The 18,355-nt window shown below is 52.4% G+C and overlaps 1 protein-coding gene across 7 annotated transcripts in view; it reads left to right on the forward strand.

Annotated features, from left to right (window-relative positions):
• Window positions 1–16,773, forward strand: part of LOC122366751 (cGMP-dependent 3',5'-cyclic phosphodiesterase-like) — a 68,841-nt gene extending 52,068 nt beyond the window's left edge. For all 7 annotated transcript variants that reach the window (XM_043339299.1, XM_043339303.1, XM_043339298.1 and 4 more), the window contains 8 exons: window positions 3,618–3,843; window positions 4,961–5,154; window positions 6,051–6,179; window positions 8,480–8,615; window positions 10,697–10,814; window positions 12,527–12,696; window positions 14,988–15,133; window positions 15,576–16,773. In XM_043339299.1, the coding sequence (XP_043195234.1) occupies window positions 3,618–3,843; window positions 4,961–5,154; window positions 6,051–6,179; window positions 8,480–8,615; window positions 10,697–10,814; window positions 12,527–12,696; window positions 14,988–15,133; window positions 15,576–15,885 (1,429 nt within the window). In that variant the 3' untranslated portion in view covers window positions 15,886–16,773. The remainder of the gene's footprint in view (window positions 1–3,617; window positions 3,844–4,960; window positions 5,155–6,050; window positions 6,180–8,479; window positions 8,616–10,696; window positions 10,815–12,526; window positions 12,697–14,987; window positions 15,134–15,575) is intronic.
• The last annotated feature ends 1,582 nt before the right edge of the window (window positions 16,774–18,355 follow it).

The raw sequence follows: 18,355 nt of genomic DNA on the forward strand, positions 1-18,355 counted from the left end.
GAATTCCCTAAACGTAAATCATGGATGCTCCAGGCTCGAATGGACGTTCATATACCATTTTTATTTTAGAGGATGGATTTATTTTGATTTGTGATTTGGTTTCAGATGGGAAGTTTGCCTGCTGGAAGTAAATTTCCATCCAAATTAAACAAAATTGGATACTGGACCGACAAATTGCCAACGGCCTACTGCGCCTCAAATCTTCCCGGGCGGATCCGGGGCGATCGACCCCCCCCCCCCCCTTCTCTGACCCGTCGGGTTCCGAGCGCGCACTTCTCACTCTTCACCCTCTGGCTTCTATGCTCCCATCCATGCGTGCTCATTTCCGTCCTATCCATTCGTTCGTGCATACCCCCACACGCATGACGCACGCAGAAGGGTATGCGTGTTCTAACCGCGCCGTCCTCCGGGGCAGCCGTATCTCTAATAGCACGTGATGGCCCGCGACAGTGACCTGGCGTGCCCCGGCTATCGGACAGGGCTCGGACCGTATCCGGCACACAACGAGCCCGATCTATTTTTGCCGCAGTCATTACCAGGCGCTGGGATGTGACCTGGGGTAGTGTTAGGGGTGTCCTGGGGGGGGGGGGGGTACTGACATGACGTGCGCGTGGGGGAGGGGTTCCGGACTCATCACGGTGCCCTGGGGACGGTCCGGGTTGGGACAGTGAACTCAGGGTATTGCGGTAGTCCTTACGGCATTCTGAGGTGGTATACCGGGGACGTTGTTGTGGGTTTGTAGTTGCAGTCTGAATGTCATGGAGGTAGGTCCGTTGTGTGCCGTGGGTGATATGCTGGTGGATATGTTCTAAGGTTCTAAAGGCAGCGCGACCTTCGACTGGCGCGGGCCGGTGCGGTCCTCCCAGGTGCCGACCGGTGGCCGCGCGCCGTCGCGTTCGACGCGCGTCGTCGGCACGCGCGCCGCCGCCGCCGTCAGTCGCTGTTGGGGGCGGGCGGCGCACAGTCGCCGGCGGGCCGGCCGGGCGGGCGCCCACCTCTCCGTGGTGTTAGTGCTGAGTGGTGGTGGTGATTCGGGTCCCATAGGACCGGGTCGAACCACACCAGCATCCTGGTGCGGTCCCAGTCGTGACGACCCATCCCGGGTGTTGATCTGGAGTATTCTCCATCCGGTATGTATGTCCGGCAAACCCGTGTAGATCCTTTGGATAGGGATGGGCTATTGTCTTATTCTCCAGCCACGTACTCGTATATTGTTCTATCTGGTGCATGTCTGGCCACCGCAGATAAAATTTGCAGGTCGTGCCATCCCTCTTACCTCTCCGTTGCTCCGTTACCACGCCGCACAGGATGGATAATGAATATATCTGCCGGTATTGTGTCCGGGACTCTGTCCTGTCCGCTGGCCGGTGTGTATTCGGAGATCTGTCCGGAGATCTGTTCGGACTGTATCTGGAACTCGATTCTGTCTGTATTCAGGCCTGTGTCCGGGACTCCGTCCTGTCATCTGTCCAGCGTATCTGGGACCCAATTCTGTCCATTTTCGGGTTTGTATGCGGTACCTAGTTCTGTCTGAGTTGTGTCCGGCACTGGGTTCTGTCCGAGCCTTGTTGTACCCTGTACGAGCTGTGTCCGGGTTTGACTGTCGGGTCTGTGTCCGGGACTCTGCCCACTGGCCACTGTGTCCCGGACTCGGCTCAGTCCTGTGTGAGCCGTGTCCTGCTCAGTCCGTCCTGCCGTGTTTACACTACATCATGGCGTCACCGCTGCCGCGTGTGTTTACGGGCGCCGGCTGCGTGACGGGCCCCGGACCGACTGTGACGCTCCCGTCACGGCGGCCGTGACGCGGCCGCAGCTCCAACGGCACACTGTGACGGCACTCTGACGCTGATGGGATGAGATCGTCATGTGGTGTGCCCTTCACTGTAATCTGCTGCATACGCTGCGCGTACGTGACCTCGGACCTTGATCCTCTCTGCCATTTCTCGTCAATGGACATCTGCTGTAGCTTGTTTCTGGTAGCTTCAGCAGTCCCGAAAATAGGATATATAACAGCTACTTTGTACTGTCTCCGTGGTCTAAGCGATGCTAAGTACCCACATGCGCTAAGAATTGTGTCGCAAATCAGCGGTATGCAGTAACCGCAAGTTTAATCCTATATACTTTGACCTATTCCAAAATGACTCGCTTTGCATGAAGGACCCTTTTAGATTGTATTGTGCTGAGGCTTAATGGGCCGAGAAGTAGTGACGATATAGGAAGATGGATTACGGTCGTATCGCATCGATTTGACCCTGTGTTCAAAGCAGTTACAACATTATTTACGGTAAATGAATGAAGTCAATAAGTGCAAGCGTACGGAACCGAACTAATATACGCGCTATTCAGCTCAGTGACGTTGACATGATGTTCCATATATCTAAGCAAAGGACACGATGCCAGTCACAAGCTATATGTAAACCTACCGTTTTGCAATATGTCAATTTGCTAAAGATTGCAACAGAGCATCCCCAAAGTTGTATGCTTGACTCTATATGCATGGATATGGACAAGGAATACCATGTGATGGGACATTGCGAATTATGTCGCACGATATGTTCAATGCACATTGCACATAGCGTCAACATGTCTACGTTTTTAATTTCTTTAAATTTAATTCGAATGTTTGAATAGACGGATTGACAGGATCCATCCATTCAAACATTTGTCAATTGACGGAACGGATTGATGCTTGCAGAATAAAGAAAGTAAAGCAAATAGGCGTAAGAAAAGTCAGTCTTTAGTCTTGAGAAAGGTGATCTAAATCGCGTTCAGGCCTGTTAGGTAGGAATAGGTTGTATTTCTGAAATGTATTTATACGCGATACGCGACTCACGAGCGAGCCGAATGAATAGGTAGATGTTGCTTGAAAATAATTATTGAATGTTTTAATCCTTGAATTTCAACATCGTTTCATGCCATTATCGTGGGCCTGCTACCTGTATGTCATCACCATAAGTGTTGATGCACCGTGGGTGGTGCATCACCATGGCTGTGATACATATTGCATGCTATTGCTCACTCAACAGGCGAGCCTGTGGTATAGGTCAGTTGAATAACTCGCCTAGTGTAGATACAGACCCATCTCCATTGTAAATGGTGGCGGTTATACCCGCCGTGACACCGCTGCGGTCGCGAAGGCCTGTCCTGCAGAGGCCACTGGTCGCTCGACCTCAGCCGTGAGCCCGTGAGGCGAGGCACATCAGCTCTGGAATCCAGGTCACGCCCATCTCGCTGACCGTTGGCGCGGCTATGGGCGCATCTCGCGCTGAATTGGTGAAGAGTTGGGTCTTAAACGCCGCGAGGCTCAGCTAATACGGGGTCGGTTCGGTCGGTATTATGTCCAAACGCTGAGGGGACAGGGGCTAGTGGTCCTACTGGAAACACTTTAATTCTCATTTTAGTGCTGACAGGGATGAGGTGTGTGGTCATTGTTATTTATATCGTCATGACCAGATCTTCATTTAACATTCACTGTAGTGAAGACTTCGGTTAGTTTTTGACTCATTACCCCCCCCCCCCCCAATGTTTTACCGTGTCTGTGATCGATGCTCTCACGCCCACCATCCCCCGTTGCTCTTTCCACTGCTGCGCTGACCCCCGCCCTCTCTCGTCCACAGGAACATCCTGTGTTTCCCCATCAAGGACGACAAGGAAGTGCTAGGCGTGGCCGAACTGTGCAACAAGGTGACCGGTCCGCACTTTACGAGGTTTGACGAGGAGGCGGCGCGGGCCTTTGCCATCTACTGTGGCATCGCGCTGGTCAACTCCTTCATGTACCGCAAGATCATGGACACGCAGGAGCGCGTCCAGCTCTCCAACGAGCTCATGATGTACCACATGCAGGTGGGTAAGGTCGAAGGAAGTGGAATGTATGAGGGGAGGGGCCGAAGGGCATCCCGTGACAACCACGCTCATCGGACGAGTAAAGTACGGATGGCTTTGGGTGAAAGCGAGTAGGTAGAATAACTTGCATCGGAAACAACGTAACGATCAACGGCATAAAGAACGTGTACTACAACGAACGTGAACGTGTACTAATTTCTAACTGGCAATCCCCGTTTAAAGCTGCAGTGGGTCCTGCAGTACTCTAGTCCATGCTGGCTGTTGTCCATGAGACCAGCATGGGTTGTTTTAAGCTGGTGTCTGTTTAAGCTGGTGTCACTCCAGGGCCACACATAGTTAGGAACGAAATATGTCCTGGTTTGAGCGCACGCACTTGACAACGTGACAACATGTGAACAATCAAATAAACATTTGGGCCATGTCACTTCATACGTTAGCCTTCTGTAAAATAAACTCTGTGTCTGTTCGCTGTATACGGCCGCTGGTATGATACATTGTCTGTCATTGTTTACATGTGTGCCACTGTCCGAGCCCATTGTTACCTCTGAGGACAGATCAGGTCTGCGCCCGCCACCCGCGCTGTGGTCTCTCGTCACATACATATTCCATGTTCGGCAGCACGCCCTTGTGTTCCGCGGGATGAACTGTAGCATTGGAGCTGATTTTACGTATTCTTCCATTTACATTCCACGCATTTGCAATTCATTCACGTGCTCAATGCTCATATCACATTGCACACTGTATCGTAACTTGACATGTCCCGCCCTGCTATGTTCTCCCCTCATAGTTAGTTTGAATAACAACTGTAACGTGATACTGTGACCTGGTCCAGGACCCTGTATCTGATCCTGTGACCTCGCCGTCTTTCCAAGGCATCCCGGGAGGAGATTGACCGGCTGTGACCTGTCCCTGTAACCTCTTGTATCTTGCTCCTGTTGTGTGACCCTGTGATCTGATTCTACCACAACGCCCGGTGACCCCGTGACCGTCTCTGTGACCTCCCACCTGACCTCACCCTTCTCCTCAGGTATCTATCTCGAGAGGAGACTGACCAGCTGTGACTTCTCTCCGTGTCTGGCCCAAAGACCTGACCCCATGACCCGACCCTTTGTTCTAGGTATCGCGGGAGGAGACTGACCAGCTGTGCGCAGAAAACACGGGCTCTGTGGCGCGCTACTCGCCCTCCTTCACGGCCTGGGAGTACTTCCCGCGCGACCTGGAGGAGCGCCGGTGGCCCGCCGCCGTGCTGGCCATGTACGAGGACCTGGGACTGGTGCATCGGTTCGGCATCGAGCGGAGTACTCTGGCCAGGTGAGGGACAGTGCACCGGACCGGTTCGGGTCCTCGGGCTGGTGCACCGGTTCGGCATCGAGCGGAGCACTCTGGCCAGGTGAGGGCCATTCAGCGCCCAAGAGAGGGACAATAAGTTGAAATTCGTCCGTCCGCGTCGGGCTGCTCAGACTCGTAGCAATACGACATCTATTGTGGTATAGACTATTACATTTGGAGTTAGAGGTGGGTTGATGTAGAGATATAAATTGATATTGATAGATATAGAGATGTATTGACATGTCTAGGACTGGAAATTCCCTCGTATGTGTAATTTAATTATACACTTTGCGGAAGTCAATGTCAGGCGGAATGTGAAGTTGCAGTTTAGTGGAATTACTGGATGGTGGCACCCGGTATGTTGATTTTATTATTACTGAAGCGACGCATAACATTTTTGATGAGTTTCGGAATGTCTTTTCCGTCCTTATACCATCGTGCAACGTGTCACAGTGTGCATACCCCTCCCTGTAGACGTAATCCGAGGCTGCTGAAGCCAGTTCATTAATCATTTATATACGCCGCATGTCCGGTGCTGTCCGACACCTAAAGTCATAATGCCTCCCTGTTGTCACTGCTTCTCCGCCCTCCTCGCGACGACCACCCCCGGTCCGCTCAGTTGGCAGCACCTCTGTTGACGCGGCTGCTGACTTGGCTGGACGGGGGCCGGGCGGCTGCTGCTACTGCTGCGGTCAGCCCCCGGAGACCGCTGGCGAGCGTCCCAACTGACCCCACTTCTAACGCTCACTGCTGGATATTGGAAGTTATATGTTATAGGGCCCTGGGACAGTTACTAGCTATCTAGTTCTTCCTTTCTGCGGTGTGACAACCGCTGCCGTAACAGCAGGCTGGTGGTGATGACGAACGATTGCCGACAGGTTCGTGTTGATGGTGCGGAAAGGCTACCGCGACCCGCCCTACCACAACTTCAGCCACGCCTACTCCGTGGCACACTTTGCCTACCTCATGTTGAAGAATCTGCAGCTGGTGGAGAGCAGGTGTTTAGAGTGAGTATAGAGGCGATGCGGTCCGCACTGGGGCGGGGAGGGAAGGGGAAGCCCGACTCCATGGGGACTGGCGGAAAGACCTAATGTATTGGTAATGGGATATGTCGTCAGGAAGGGACATTGAGCGGAAGTTATGAATGGGCTATGGCGGCGGCCAGTGGCGAGGCGGAACTGGTCGATATAGCGATGGCGCAATTCAGACTCCCATTTGGGCCTGAAGTAGTGCCTGAAAGCTTCCCAGAAGTCTATTCGCAGCACGTTGCGTGGTTTTTATACAAAGGATAATTTAATAGAGCTCTATTTCTAACCAAGGTCTAGGGGCGGCGTGGGCTCTGCTAATGTTGTGGGCCCAAGCGTGTCAATTAGCCGAGATCTCCAACCATTATATCACTATACAATGTACTAATACACCCTCCCTCGGATACAGTTAGTCTAAGACAGAAAAGCCCGGTACAGTCCGAAATATCCCGGCAAACCAAGAGAGCGCGGCCGAGAACCAGCGTCGTCATTTACGAAAAACGACAGCCGATGCGTGTGTTCTTTCTGTCTGTTTGAGTAGCGCCGGGTGCGGGCGTGTCACGTGGCTGAGCGGCGAGCGGAGAGACTCCGCAGGCCCGGACTATAGAGCTCTGGGGCGCCGCACCGGTCGCTCGATAGGTGCTGGGAGTAGGAGGAGGCTCGGTTGGCGGCGCCGATACACTGCTACCGACGACTCGATAGTCGATACGGGCCCGCTGCCGGCCGGCCGGTCACTGTCAGTGGGGAATGAGGAGGGAGACGGTGTCACTGACACTGACACTCGCTGACACTGACACTGACACTGTCACTGTCATTGTCACTGGCACTGGACTGTAATCGCCACGCCCCGTGTGGATTGTCTATGATTGTAATACATACATATATACATTGTCAGTGACGGCTGAGGAGGGACACGGCCTGACAGTGACACTCATGCTGGCACTGACACTGACACTGACACTAACACTTACACTGTCAGCAACAGGAATAGTGTCACTGACACCAGTACTATAACTGTCTGTCAGTGCCGCCAGCGGACGGAGACGGCCTGATACTTACAGCGACATTGTCACTGATTTTGTCACCGCCGTAAGCGGCCGCGCACGTTGCTACTGACACTGACGACGGTGGGGATGATAGCACTGATACCTACCGACACACAGATGCCGTCATTGATAATGACAGCGGCTGGAGTGGTGTCACTCAGCGGCCGTAGACGATCTCACTAATACTGACACTGGCAGCGGCCGGGAACAATATGATAATGACACGGACGGGTCTGAAGGAGCCACTGACAATATAACGGTGACACTTGTGTCACGGTATAGTATCACCGAGAGGACCCTGTGACTGTAATCGACAGGGGGACTCTGTACTCGGTCACGGGCTACGCTCGCTAGGAAAAGCAGAAGCAACCGTTCTAGTTACCAAAGCGGAGACCCTGTTGTATTATCCACCAGTCTGACTATCATTTGTAGCACCGGATTAAACACCAGCATCATAGCGTCATATTAATCTCCAACACAATATTTTACGATATTGATCGCAAACCTGCCATTTGTTATCCACATTTAAACGATCGGTCTTGCGTAGCATCTCTTCATTTCCACTCAAAAAGAGATAAAATATGACAATGTCGTGTGCTTACATATTTTGCCGGACCCTTTGCCCTATTTCGTTCCCACACAGAGCATTTCGTGACATGCGGACATCGATTGTATTTGTTTAGTGTATCCGCTCCATAAACAAGGCACCGACAGATATTTTTATTTTCGTTATTGTCTTCGATTAGAGCTGATAACATCGATATAGGTCAGTGTGTTCATGTACTCGTTGAACCCGCGCTTCTTACTATACCGTATCGTAACATGTAGTACTTTTTCTTACGATTTTAATTCTTAAATCGTCACTGTTACGGCCAAAGAGCGATATCTCAGACCTTGTTATACTCGGCTAGATCCGCGCCGCTATCTTAGAACCGCATTGGGCTCGCCTATTCTGCCCTATCTCAGCACATCCGCTTACTGTAGTCCCCCTGGCAGCACTGATGTGCTTAGTAATCGTTCCAGACTCATCACTGTTTCGCTTAGTAGCTGCTATAACCTCTTTGCTCAGTGCTGGCCCCAGTCCATACGAGTGTGTCTAACTGTGTGTCTGTATGTACATATATCTGTCTGTCAGCAATGATCATACTGCCATTGCTGACCTCAGTACGTATGTCTGTCTATCTGCCTGCCGACCGTGACGTCTGCTGACCGCGTTCTCTATGTGTCCACCGGCAGTGACTTGGAGAGCCTGTCTCTGCTGACGGCGTGTCTCTGTCACGATCTGGACCACCGGGGGACCACCAACAGCTTCCAGGTGGCGTCGCGCTCCGTCCTGGCCTCCCTCTACTCGTCTGAGGGCAGTGTGATGGAGGTGAGAGCCAGGGGGGCTCTTCTTCTTCTTTTTTAGATAAGCCCCGCCTTTTGACCCATCTTTCCCACACCTCGCCCTGGCAGCCTGGGTGGGGGAATATTGGTAGGTCGATGGGAGGAGCAGTTTGAGCAGCGAGGCGATCGACATGGATACTCTTTTCAATGATAAGGTTATCCAGGACCTACATGTTAGCGGCTAGAGGCTAGTAAGTTGTAGAAACCCTCAAATCCTGTCTATATTGCTTTTTTAATTGTTCGATCATACTCTGGGAAGGGTGAGTGTTGCTGCTCATTTTTCGTGCGGCTTCTGGTGGCCTTATTTTATTTGAGTGAACAGAAGACATCCAGACTCGCTCGCTGCAGCCCGTGTGCGGATCGATTGTCTGTTTTACCTCTCACGGTTTTCGTGGAACTGATTTGTTTGACAGCCCCTGTTCCGCTTGGATGGATGTAGTGTGGGGCTTAAAATAGCGTCCTCTTTTCCGTGCGGTACAGCTAGTATTGTTACTGATTACGATACAACTCGAGGCAACGCTTAGATGCTCTGTGTGATCCACTTTTCCGTCATTTCTCCCATACCCGGTCGGGATTCACTAGAGGGATGGAATTTTCCCCTCTCTTAGTTAATTTTTTTTTATCAGTTGCCCCCTCACGGGCTGAACAAAGGTTTCGATCAAGCATTCATCAAGCATATTCATCCTTCATTATGAACGTTCCATCTGAATTTAGAGACAAATAATGTAATGTTTTTGTTTTGCTGAGGTAATTAAGGTTAAGTCAGTTGATAAATCGCAATGACATACAGCTCAGTAAAAAAAAGACATACAGCTCAGTAGATGACTGACAGGCGATCATTCTCTATGAGTTGTCGATGGTTCGCTTCCTGCGGGTGTTGTGTTATCTCCTTTCGATGTCGGCATTTTAAATCCACATCAAATCATCAGATAGGGCCCAAAGCCTTGTATCCATTACTCGATGACACTATCTAATTCTCCTCTATTCTCCAGCACAATGAATCATTTTACCGCTCTTTTATTTACTATATATCTAGCCTGTTTACACTGTTGCAAATAGCGAATCAACATAAGATATGGGGGGCATAAGCTATGAAGAATTAGTGTCAGCTAAGTCTTTCCCTGTCTGAAGGTTACCTCACCATCAGTCGAATTGCGCGGTCAAGCCCAGCACGAGATCCCCCCCCCGCCCCTCGGTCGAGGTCTCAGCGTTGAGGGGGTATGGGACAGACTGTAGAGGTCTGTAGACAGACAGACTGACTCGCCGTGGCCGAACTGGCGCCGGGAAAGCGTCTACAACCGGCGCCGCCTGTCTGGCGACGGCTGTATATCGTGGCCCATGCTGTGATTGTCACCCAGTGTCGCAGCAGGGCGACTGCAGTGCAGAGGTGGGACGAAATGGGCGGTTAGACGGGGACGGGCTGTGTCCCAGTGCTGGGTGAGACGGCCTGTGCTCCTCTGTGGGACGGGCTGTGTTCCGTAATTGTTGTGACGGGATGTGTTTCTCCACCTAATTGTTGCTAATTGTTGCGATGGAGCTCGGGGCTAATTGTTTGGATGGACGGGCTGTGTTCCGCTGCTGGGGCTGACGGGCTGTGTTCCACTGTTGTGACGGACTGTGTTCCGCTGTGCTCCTGCCGGCCTCGGCCGGGGCCGGGCCCGGCGGACTGTGTCCCGCTCGGTCTATTGATCGCCGGGCCGCGGCGGCTCCAGCAGCGCCGGCCACCACCGGCCTGGGAGAGAGGGGGCAGAGCGCCGCGCCGCAGGGAGCCAAGTGGCATTGTCTCAGACGCCCGGAAAAGGAACAGCTCAGCTGCCCGACTGCGACTCGAGGACCCTCGATACAACCGAGAGTCGCCTGACGGCTGACACCTGGAAATGTGTTTTACGCGTACGGAAAGCATGAGGGGTGATAGAAATAGATCCTGTCTGAGAAATTACTATTAGACTCTGGCGTTGCCGTAACCGAATCAAATCCCACCTGACACATTGAGCCTATTACTGGGTTGCAGCTAGCTTTTCAAATGTTCATTTTGCCTGACATAATTGTATTCTGCCTTCGTTTCAGCAACACCACTTTGCGCAGTCGGTGTGCATATTGAACACGGACGGCTGTAACATTCTCAGTGAGCTGCCTCCCAAAGACTACACCCAGTGTCTGGACATGGTGCGCGGCATGATACTCGGTGAGTAATTAGACAGCCCGACGCAGTTATATGTGTTAGAGATGTCAATCAGATACCAACTTTTTGGTATACCGATACCGAACCGATACCAACTTGGTATTTGGTATTTCAAGGCTAATGCATTTGGTATTTTGTTGGTATTGTGAATCGTCCCTAATGTAAAAGAGGTTGTGAATTTGGTAAAAAGTTGGTATTTTCCTGAGTTTACCAAATTGGTTCGGTTTCGGTATTCTTCCATGGTTATTGTTACGGAGCGAGCGAAGCGAGCGGAGTCTCATACTGAATTAAGGGAAAATCCTGAGTATGAGCGGCCGGCCGGCCGGCCGGCCGGCCGTGGGGACGCTCTTCAAAAGCTAATATCTTAGGAACGGGACATCCGATTGACAAGCGGTCTTCTTTACTGAATGTCACTTGGACGTAAAAGTTCTGTGGTGTGATGGCCACCATGCGTTCTTGCCAACCACCGCACGTGGCGCGTGGTAAAGTTGGACATTTTTTAAGAACCCCCAAAATTGCAACCTCAATAACGGCACAACGGTTGGGCCGATTGAATTGAAACTCGGTACACAGTTAGGTCTCCATCAGATAATTCATCTGCATGTGTTAAGGCTGGGGTGCTACAGCACGTGCGCACGTGCAGGGGGCGCTCCCAGATCTCGAGAACGGCTGGGCCGATTGCGCTCAAATTTGGTACACGGTTGGGGACCAGTTAGTAGGGTGCCGTGCAAAAGTCAGTTTGGACCCCGCTTGCACGTGCGCACGTGCAGTGTGCCGCTTCCAGATCTCGAGAACGGCTAGGCCGATTGCGCTGAAATTTGGCACATCGCTAAAGACCGGTTAGTAGGGTGCAGTGCACAAGTTAGTTGGAGGTACCCCCTCGCAATTTCGCACGTGCAAGGCCCATCCTCTCGCTCGCTCCGTTGGTCGCCCAAAAGGCGTTTTACTGGTTGGTATTTGGTTTGGTATCGGTATCAATATTTTCCGTAGCTGACATCACTAATATGTGTACAGACTCCAATCACGCTGCTGATTGGAGTTGGTGGAAGCGTAGTTAACACTCAGCTTGCTGTCAGTAATCTCGTATATTGTAGGCTGTTAACGGCGCAGTAGACTCAGTTGATTTATCGGACTTATAAAACAGTAGCCTGCAGTTACAGTGTAGTTACATAATTTCTTCGGCTTAGAATTATTTTATGGGCTTAACAGCCGAACGACAAAGTGGCGATCTATGTTTTACCAGAGCTGTACCGTTGCTGATGGCTCCTACTGAGCATATCATGCGGGCTTTTATTCTCTTCTTGTTGTCTCACCACAGTTTTTTATCCTCTTTTCTAATTTGTGAGTTATATCCTGCCGGTTAAGTTATTGCACTTGATTTTGAGAAGGCTCCGGTGGTTGTAATATGCTGATTTGTGTATCGCGTACCGCCATGGAGACCAATATTCCTCGCCTGATATTTGTTACTAAAGCCACAACACGACCGATTGTGTCTGCTGTCCGAGTTCCGAAACGATTGTGTCTAACAGTGAGTTCGCTGTCTGTGGCTTTGGGAACCTGTCTAGCTGTTCGTTTGGTCCTGTCGAACTGCCTGATCCTGCTGTCTATGTATGTGTATGTCTGACTTCGTTTGCCTTGCTGTTTGCTACTACCTCTGACCGTTGCTGTCTGAATGTTTGCCTGGTTGACCTGTCTGACCGCCTGTCTCCTTCCAGCCACCGACCTGAGTCGCCACCTCAGCATCATGACAGAGCTGGAGGCGATGGCGTCCGGCGGCTACCGCTCATGTGAACCACGCCACCGCCGGCTGCTGCACTCGCTTCTGATGACCGCTGCTGACCTCTCCGATCAGACCAAGCGCTGGCTCAGCAGCAAAAAGGCCGCGGTGAGTCCCCCCGGGCGCCCGTGGCTGGCGACCCGCAGTTACCACAGCGGCGCATGGCGTTTAGGGAGTACTGAGGCGGTCCGTGGCCCGTCGGGGCTGTTACTAGGCTGCGTATTACGTCGGTGCACACACTGCATATTGCTCATGCGGCGTACACTGCAACCCACAGAGGCAGCCCGTTAGCCGTAACTAGGCTGGGTTTCACGCGAAGTGTACACAGCGCTAACGTATTGGCGTATACTAGCATTGAACACGAAAGTAGTCAGTAGGCTATACTGGGCAGCCTTTAAAGCGAGACGCATGTGGAACACACTACGCCGCACTCATTACTAGCGCACGTGGTGGTCTGTATTCCGTACACGATACTGTAACTGACACCCGTAGGCATGGCCCGGCTATATGCGGGTAGAGTACCTATACGTTTTTGTCCCATAGCTTTCAGTAGTTCCCGGCAGTCCCTACCGAACACTGTACTGGCGTCGCGCAGCCGGCCAGCGGTCAATATCAGGGTAATGGGGGCGGCCGGACGCCGGCTAAATCGGGAACTGGGGTGGCTGGCGGCGTTTTAATGTGGCGCATTACCCGCGGGGACCAGTCACATCCATCTGTACGCTACGGAGAAGGCTATATATGCCGCAGAGCGCTGCGCTGTGCTCTGTCGCGGTCGCGCCGCGGACCAGGGTTTCATTGTTCATTCGACGAATTCCGCTACTGTATTAGCCGACAGGTATGGATTATTGCGGCTTTAAGTAGTCATTGTGTTACGTAACAGTCCTTATTAGCGGTGAAGATGGCAAACGTCCTGAGCCGGGGTGGGTGGTTATCGGAATGGATAACAATCAAGTTTGGTTGGGACGATGGTTTCAGACTGTTGCTTCCTTATATCGACAAGGCCGATTAAGAACTCAAGGGGTGGTCCGCGAGACAAGCTTCCGACGTGCTTAAGTGACACCTGCCGAGCTGGCGAGTAAGGCGTATTTTCCAAATTTGTGTCTCAGAGTTATTCTGCCCCCGGCGAAATATTCAAATTAGGCCTCTGTTTATGGGGGGTGTCCAAAACGACCCAGGGAGTCTACCATGTCATACATATTGAGCAATGAGCACTATCTTCCTTAAGCTCCACCCGTAGTCCTACTCCGCCTTACTCCAGTAGCTGCACATGTAGTGCCTACACACCACATACGCCGTCTGCCCGCCGCCAGCTATGGCGTGTCGGAAGTTGGACCACGCCGCTCTGTCTGTTTGCGCTGTATTTCTCGCCGCTCTGGGTGGGCCGCGCTCTGTGACACCGACTGACGCGAAGGCCACAGAGCGTTTGTTTGCAACTGTCGCGCCGCTCGAGCTGTAGGAGACCGGTAAACCTGAGTGATGGTGGTAGTTTCGCCGCCGAAAACGTGCTGCCCGGCTCTCGTGCGCAGCTCGCTCGCTGAGACGGCTCTAAGTTCCGTGGCGGTGCATAGTTGATGGCGTAAGCTGGCGTAATGAGCGACAATGCGTCGGCAATGTCATTTGTCGTCTGACGGGCTTCTGACGGTGGTAACCGGGCTTTACAAGTCAGTCAGTGGACTGGTGTGCCATCTGAGCCGATCTAGGAGGTCATAATAGCGGTGGCTGGCACGATTATGATGAAGTATATGGGGAATTGGAGCTTGTTAATGTCTTACAGAGAAGCCACGATATTGCGTTTCATTGTTTGACCGATTCTGTCCTTTGTCTTCGGATTTGGGTTAGCTATATTCATCCAATGTCTTCGTGCGAGGTCACGGTTCAGGCTGTGAGGTCGGGGGGGGGGGGGCCTGCATGGTATGCGTACGCAGAGCCTCATTTCGCTGAGATCCTGTGCCTGAGAGGATCATATGTCTGATCTGACGCTGCATTAATGAGGTCTCGTTATTTCAGGAGACGGCGTACTCTATCAGACGTGATGTTGTTCGTCCGTTATTTTCGCGGCCTGTTCACCTCTCTTCTTGTAAGACTCTCAAGTCAATAGTGATAATTTAGTCGACTAATGGTCATATCCGCCAACGAGTCTATTATGTATTGACTATTGGTGTAAGCCAAACGTCAAACATAACAGCATACGTCTCCACGTGTCGGATCGCTTCGCTAATTTGTTCCACGCCTAATATATCGCGCAAACCTGATTTACATCAGCCAGTCACTACTTGGTTGCATTTCAAGAAATGGTAGCCTACCGCAAACAGTAAGTGTAGCGCAATGGTTAAACGGTGGCTATGCCGCTCCTCTGCCCTCCGATCCGTTTTAACCGCTGTGCGTTCTTCCCTTGACAGAAACTGGTGTACCGCGAGTTCTTCTCCCAGGGCGATATGGAGAAGCAGATGGGTAACGACCCCTCGGAAATGATGGACCGCGAGCGCGCCTTTATACCGAAACTGCAGATTCAGTTCCTGGATGACATCGCCCTGCCGGTATACAGGTGCGTAAATGCGTCGAGAGGTTCGTTGCAGTACATCGTGCGCTGTGCATTTAGCGTCAGTTGTGATTGATTCTCCCTTACGGAGCTCTAACCATGCATTCCACGCGGGATGTGTTACACGGGGTACCATTAGGGCTGGATTCTAAAGATGTCTGAAAGATCGCGTTTTCCGTTTGTCCTTGCTAAAGTCCTTTTGAGAATTTTGATGATTGGGTTAGCTGCCTTTGAGTCTAACTGCTAGAGCGAATACGTTCCGCGTCACCTATTGGTGCTTCAAACAATAACCGTGTCAGGTTAGTGCTTTTTGAAAATTCCCGTTTCCGTGTGATTCTGGCATGTCCTATTTAACGCTCCCCGGTCCCCCTCCCTCGCCGTCACCGGTCTCCGTACCGTGATGGGATCGTTTTTACATGCTGACACATGCTCCCCTCCCTCTCCGCAGCCTGATGGGATCGCTGTTCCCCGCCTGTGAGGAGGTGTACGCGCAGACCAAGGCAAATCGGCGCTGCTGGCAGCGAATGGCTGACATATGCAGTCGCCGAAACGCCACAAACGTGCAGAGCATTGACGTGTTCGACAATGAGCGGTTGGACGAGGAGGTGCTGGCCTCTGACGGTGAGTCCAACAGTGTGCAGTGCGCCACCGCGCCACCAGGTGGCTCTACTGTGGCCAACAGTCGGCTCTCGTCACTGCGACCGTATGTTTCGGGCGTGCTACCGTGCTGCGTCAGCAAGAACGAGGTGATGGAGTGAGCCGCGTGCCGGCCGGCGTCCAACGGCGACCGGCCGGCCACCGCTGCCGCTCAGTCGACGGAGGCGCCACCTATACCGTGGCGACGGTGGCGCCACCCGCCGCTGCGGCCGACCGCCGCAGTGCACACCACTCACATCTGATATTAGTCGTCTCTTGCCAGTGATCAGTTGGTGCGATATTATTGAGCTGCGGTGGTTGTGGAGCGCGGGTGCACGAAGTGCTTCGTTACGGCGCTCTCCAAGCTGCGGGGTAGAGCTACTGTGTTCATCGCTGCCTCATTGCTGAATGTCAATCCACGCTGTTTCTGCGGGACCCCGTTTGGCGTGTACTCTGTCCTCAGTTTTCTCCGGGATAACTGTTGGATGCCGCGCCAGATGTGTTGATGTTGCGTGCAGAGTGGATGTGGCCGGTAGCCTGCTGTGTAGTGCGGGTGTGGTGCTCTGAGAGTGCGGTCAGCTCTGGGCCGGGGCGTTTATTGCTGGCTAACCGGCCGGTGTTGAGTCAGTTGTGTGAAGGTGTTTATGGTGGGCTGTTATGTCTGTGGCGGCGTGTTGGGCCACCGTGCGGACTGCGGACCAATAGGGGCGTGTGCGCACGCGGTGATACTGCGCCGCGCGCGACATGTGAGACTAGTACAAAGAGGCAGGCCGGCGCAGCGACAAATCAGAGCGGCGCCCGGTGATACTCACGTAGGTGGCGTCACCTATACTGCGGCGGTGGCGCCACCTGCCGAAACTGACAGGGTGCTGGTGTGCGGACCGCCGCGGTCGCGGGACAGCGGTTGTCTGTTGCGAGCTGTCCGCGGCTTTGCCCGCTTGGCAATCGGCGTCCAACTCTCATCGAGACTTTCTAGCAGCCAATATATGGTCACATGTGATGTTTCAAAAGGCAGTTTGAAGCTGATCGGCGCCAACTAATTCAAAACTGCTAGGCATGTAAAGGAGATGTCAAATGGTGTGATAAGTCGGAGTCAGATGGTGGCTAAGAAGTAACCAGTGACTACCCTCACAATCGCAGAGGAAATACTGCTGGATATAAATTAGAAGCGCTTTGTGGTTTCCACTTCTCGGTGCTTGGCTACATAACGTTGATCACACGTTCAGCGCAGTCCGTCGAGTTCTCGTATAGTAGTGAGGTGTGCGCGCTCTCTCCGCGGCGAATGAATGGAAATTGGTGTCACTGCGGGCTGCCCGACCGGCGACCGTCCTTCAAAGCCTCTGACATTTCCTGACTGACTGGCGGGCTCTGGACAATGAAATCTAGATACCCATGTGGCATGTGCTTCCTTATCATATAGGCTTTCTACTTAATCACCGCAGTTCAGTAACTTCCATCGTGATATTTTTCATTTGGGAAACATTTAATTCATTTGAACAAAAATACCGTGCGTCGATGGAGTCGTAAGGGCCTCCTATTTTCCCCTGAGTAATCAAAGCCTTGATTTAATCGGGCAAATGCATAAAAAATACATCCCGTGGGAGAAGGGGAAGAGAGGAAGGGGGTGGTTGAGTGATTGTGCGATACATAAAAGTGCCAAGTGTGGATGGAGCGTCAGAGGTAGACACGTGGAACAGGGAGCTGGGCCCGGAGAAAGATGTGTTATATTTGCCGTCGGCAGTATACGCTTCGACTGCAGGAAATTTGGCCTGCGGCAGCAGATTGAAAACTGAATTTCCTCGAGAGGCTCGAGTGCGATTGAATGATGGAGCTCGAGGCCAGAAATCGGCCGCACGACCCCAGGCCTCCGTTCGGGGGAAGGGGAGGGTGGGGGGTGGAGAGGGACACACTGGATGGCTCGACGGCACTGGAATGCCAACCACACGAACGGAGGCTACCGGCGGCAGCCGTTTTCTGGACGCTCCTGGCCGTTCTTTGAGCGTTTCTTATGTTCGTGGGCATTGGACCGTTCATTGCTCATGGACGTTCTTTGAAGGTTTTTTTTAACGTTCCGTTGGCGTTCTCTGGATGTTCTCCCGGGCGTATTGTTCTATGGACGCCGTAGGCAGATTTTCTGGATGTAAACGGTAGGCTCTCTAGATGAACTCGCCGGGTTTTCTAGACATATAGCCAGCAGGATCTCTGGACAGAGGATGATTGGCTATCGACCTCTGCCGGCTGCTGCTGATGGCCACTGGGATCCGGTGGGCGAGGTGTTCTGTCGTCCTGCGCCGTCAAATCAGTCGACTCGGAACGAGAAGGACCGTTCGTTTCGTCCTTTTCGAAGAGGGAGAGGAGGAAGGAGATAGGAAAAGCGAGAGAGGAAGGGAGGAAATGCTGAGAGAGCGAGAGAGAGAGAGAGAGAGAGAGGGAGAGAGAGAGAGAGAGAGAGAGAGGGGAGGGGGGAGGAGGGAGGGAAGATAGAAGGAAGGGAGTGACTAGCAGAGCGTTTATGATGGACTTCGCTGTTTTAGTGCTATTATTATTGCCAGGGGGCCTCTTCACCTTCACTTGTCTGTCCTGATATTGTTA

This window comes from Amphibalanus amphitrite, unplaced genomic scaffold (genome assembly GCF_019059575.1).
Source record: "Amphibalanus amphitrite isolate SeventyFive unplaced genomic scaffold, NRLGWU_Aamphi_draft 000828F_arrow, whole genome shotgun sequence".
NCBI classification, from domain to species: Eukaryota; Metazoa; Arthropoda; class Thecostraca; order Balanomorpha; family Balanidae; genus Amphibalanus; species Amphibalanus amphitrite.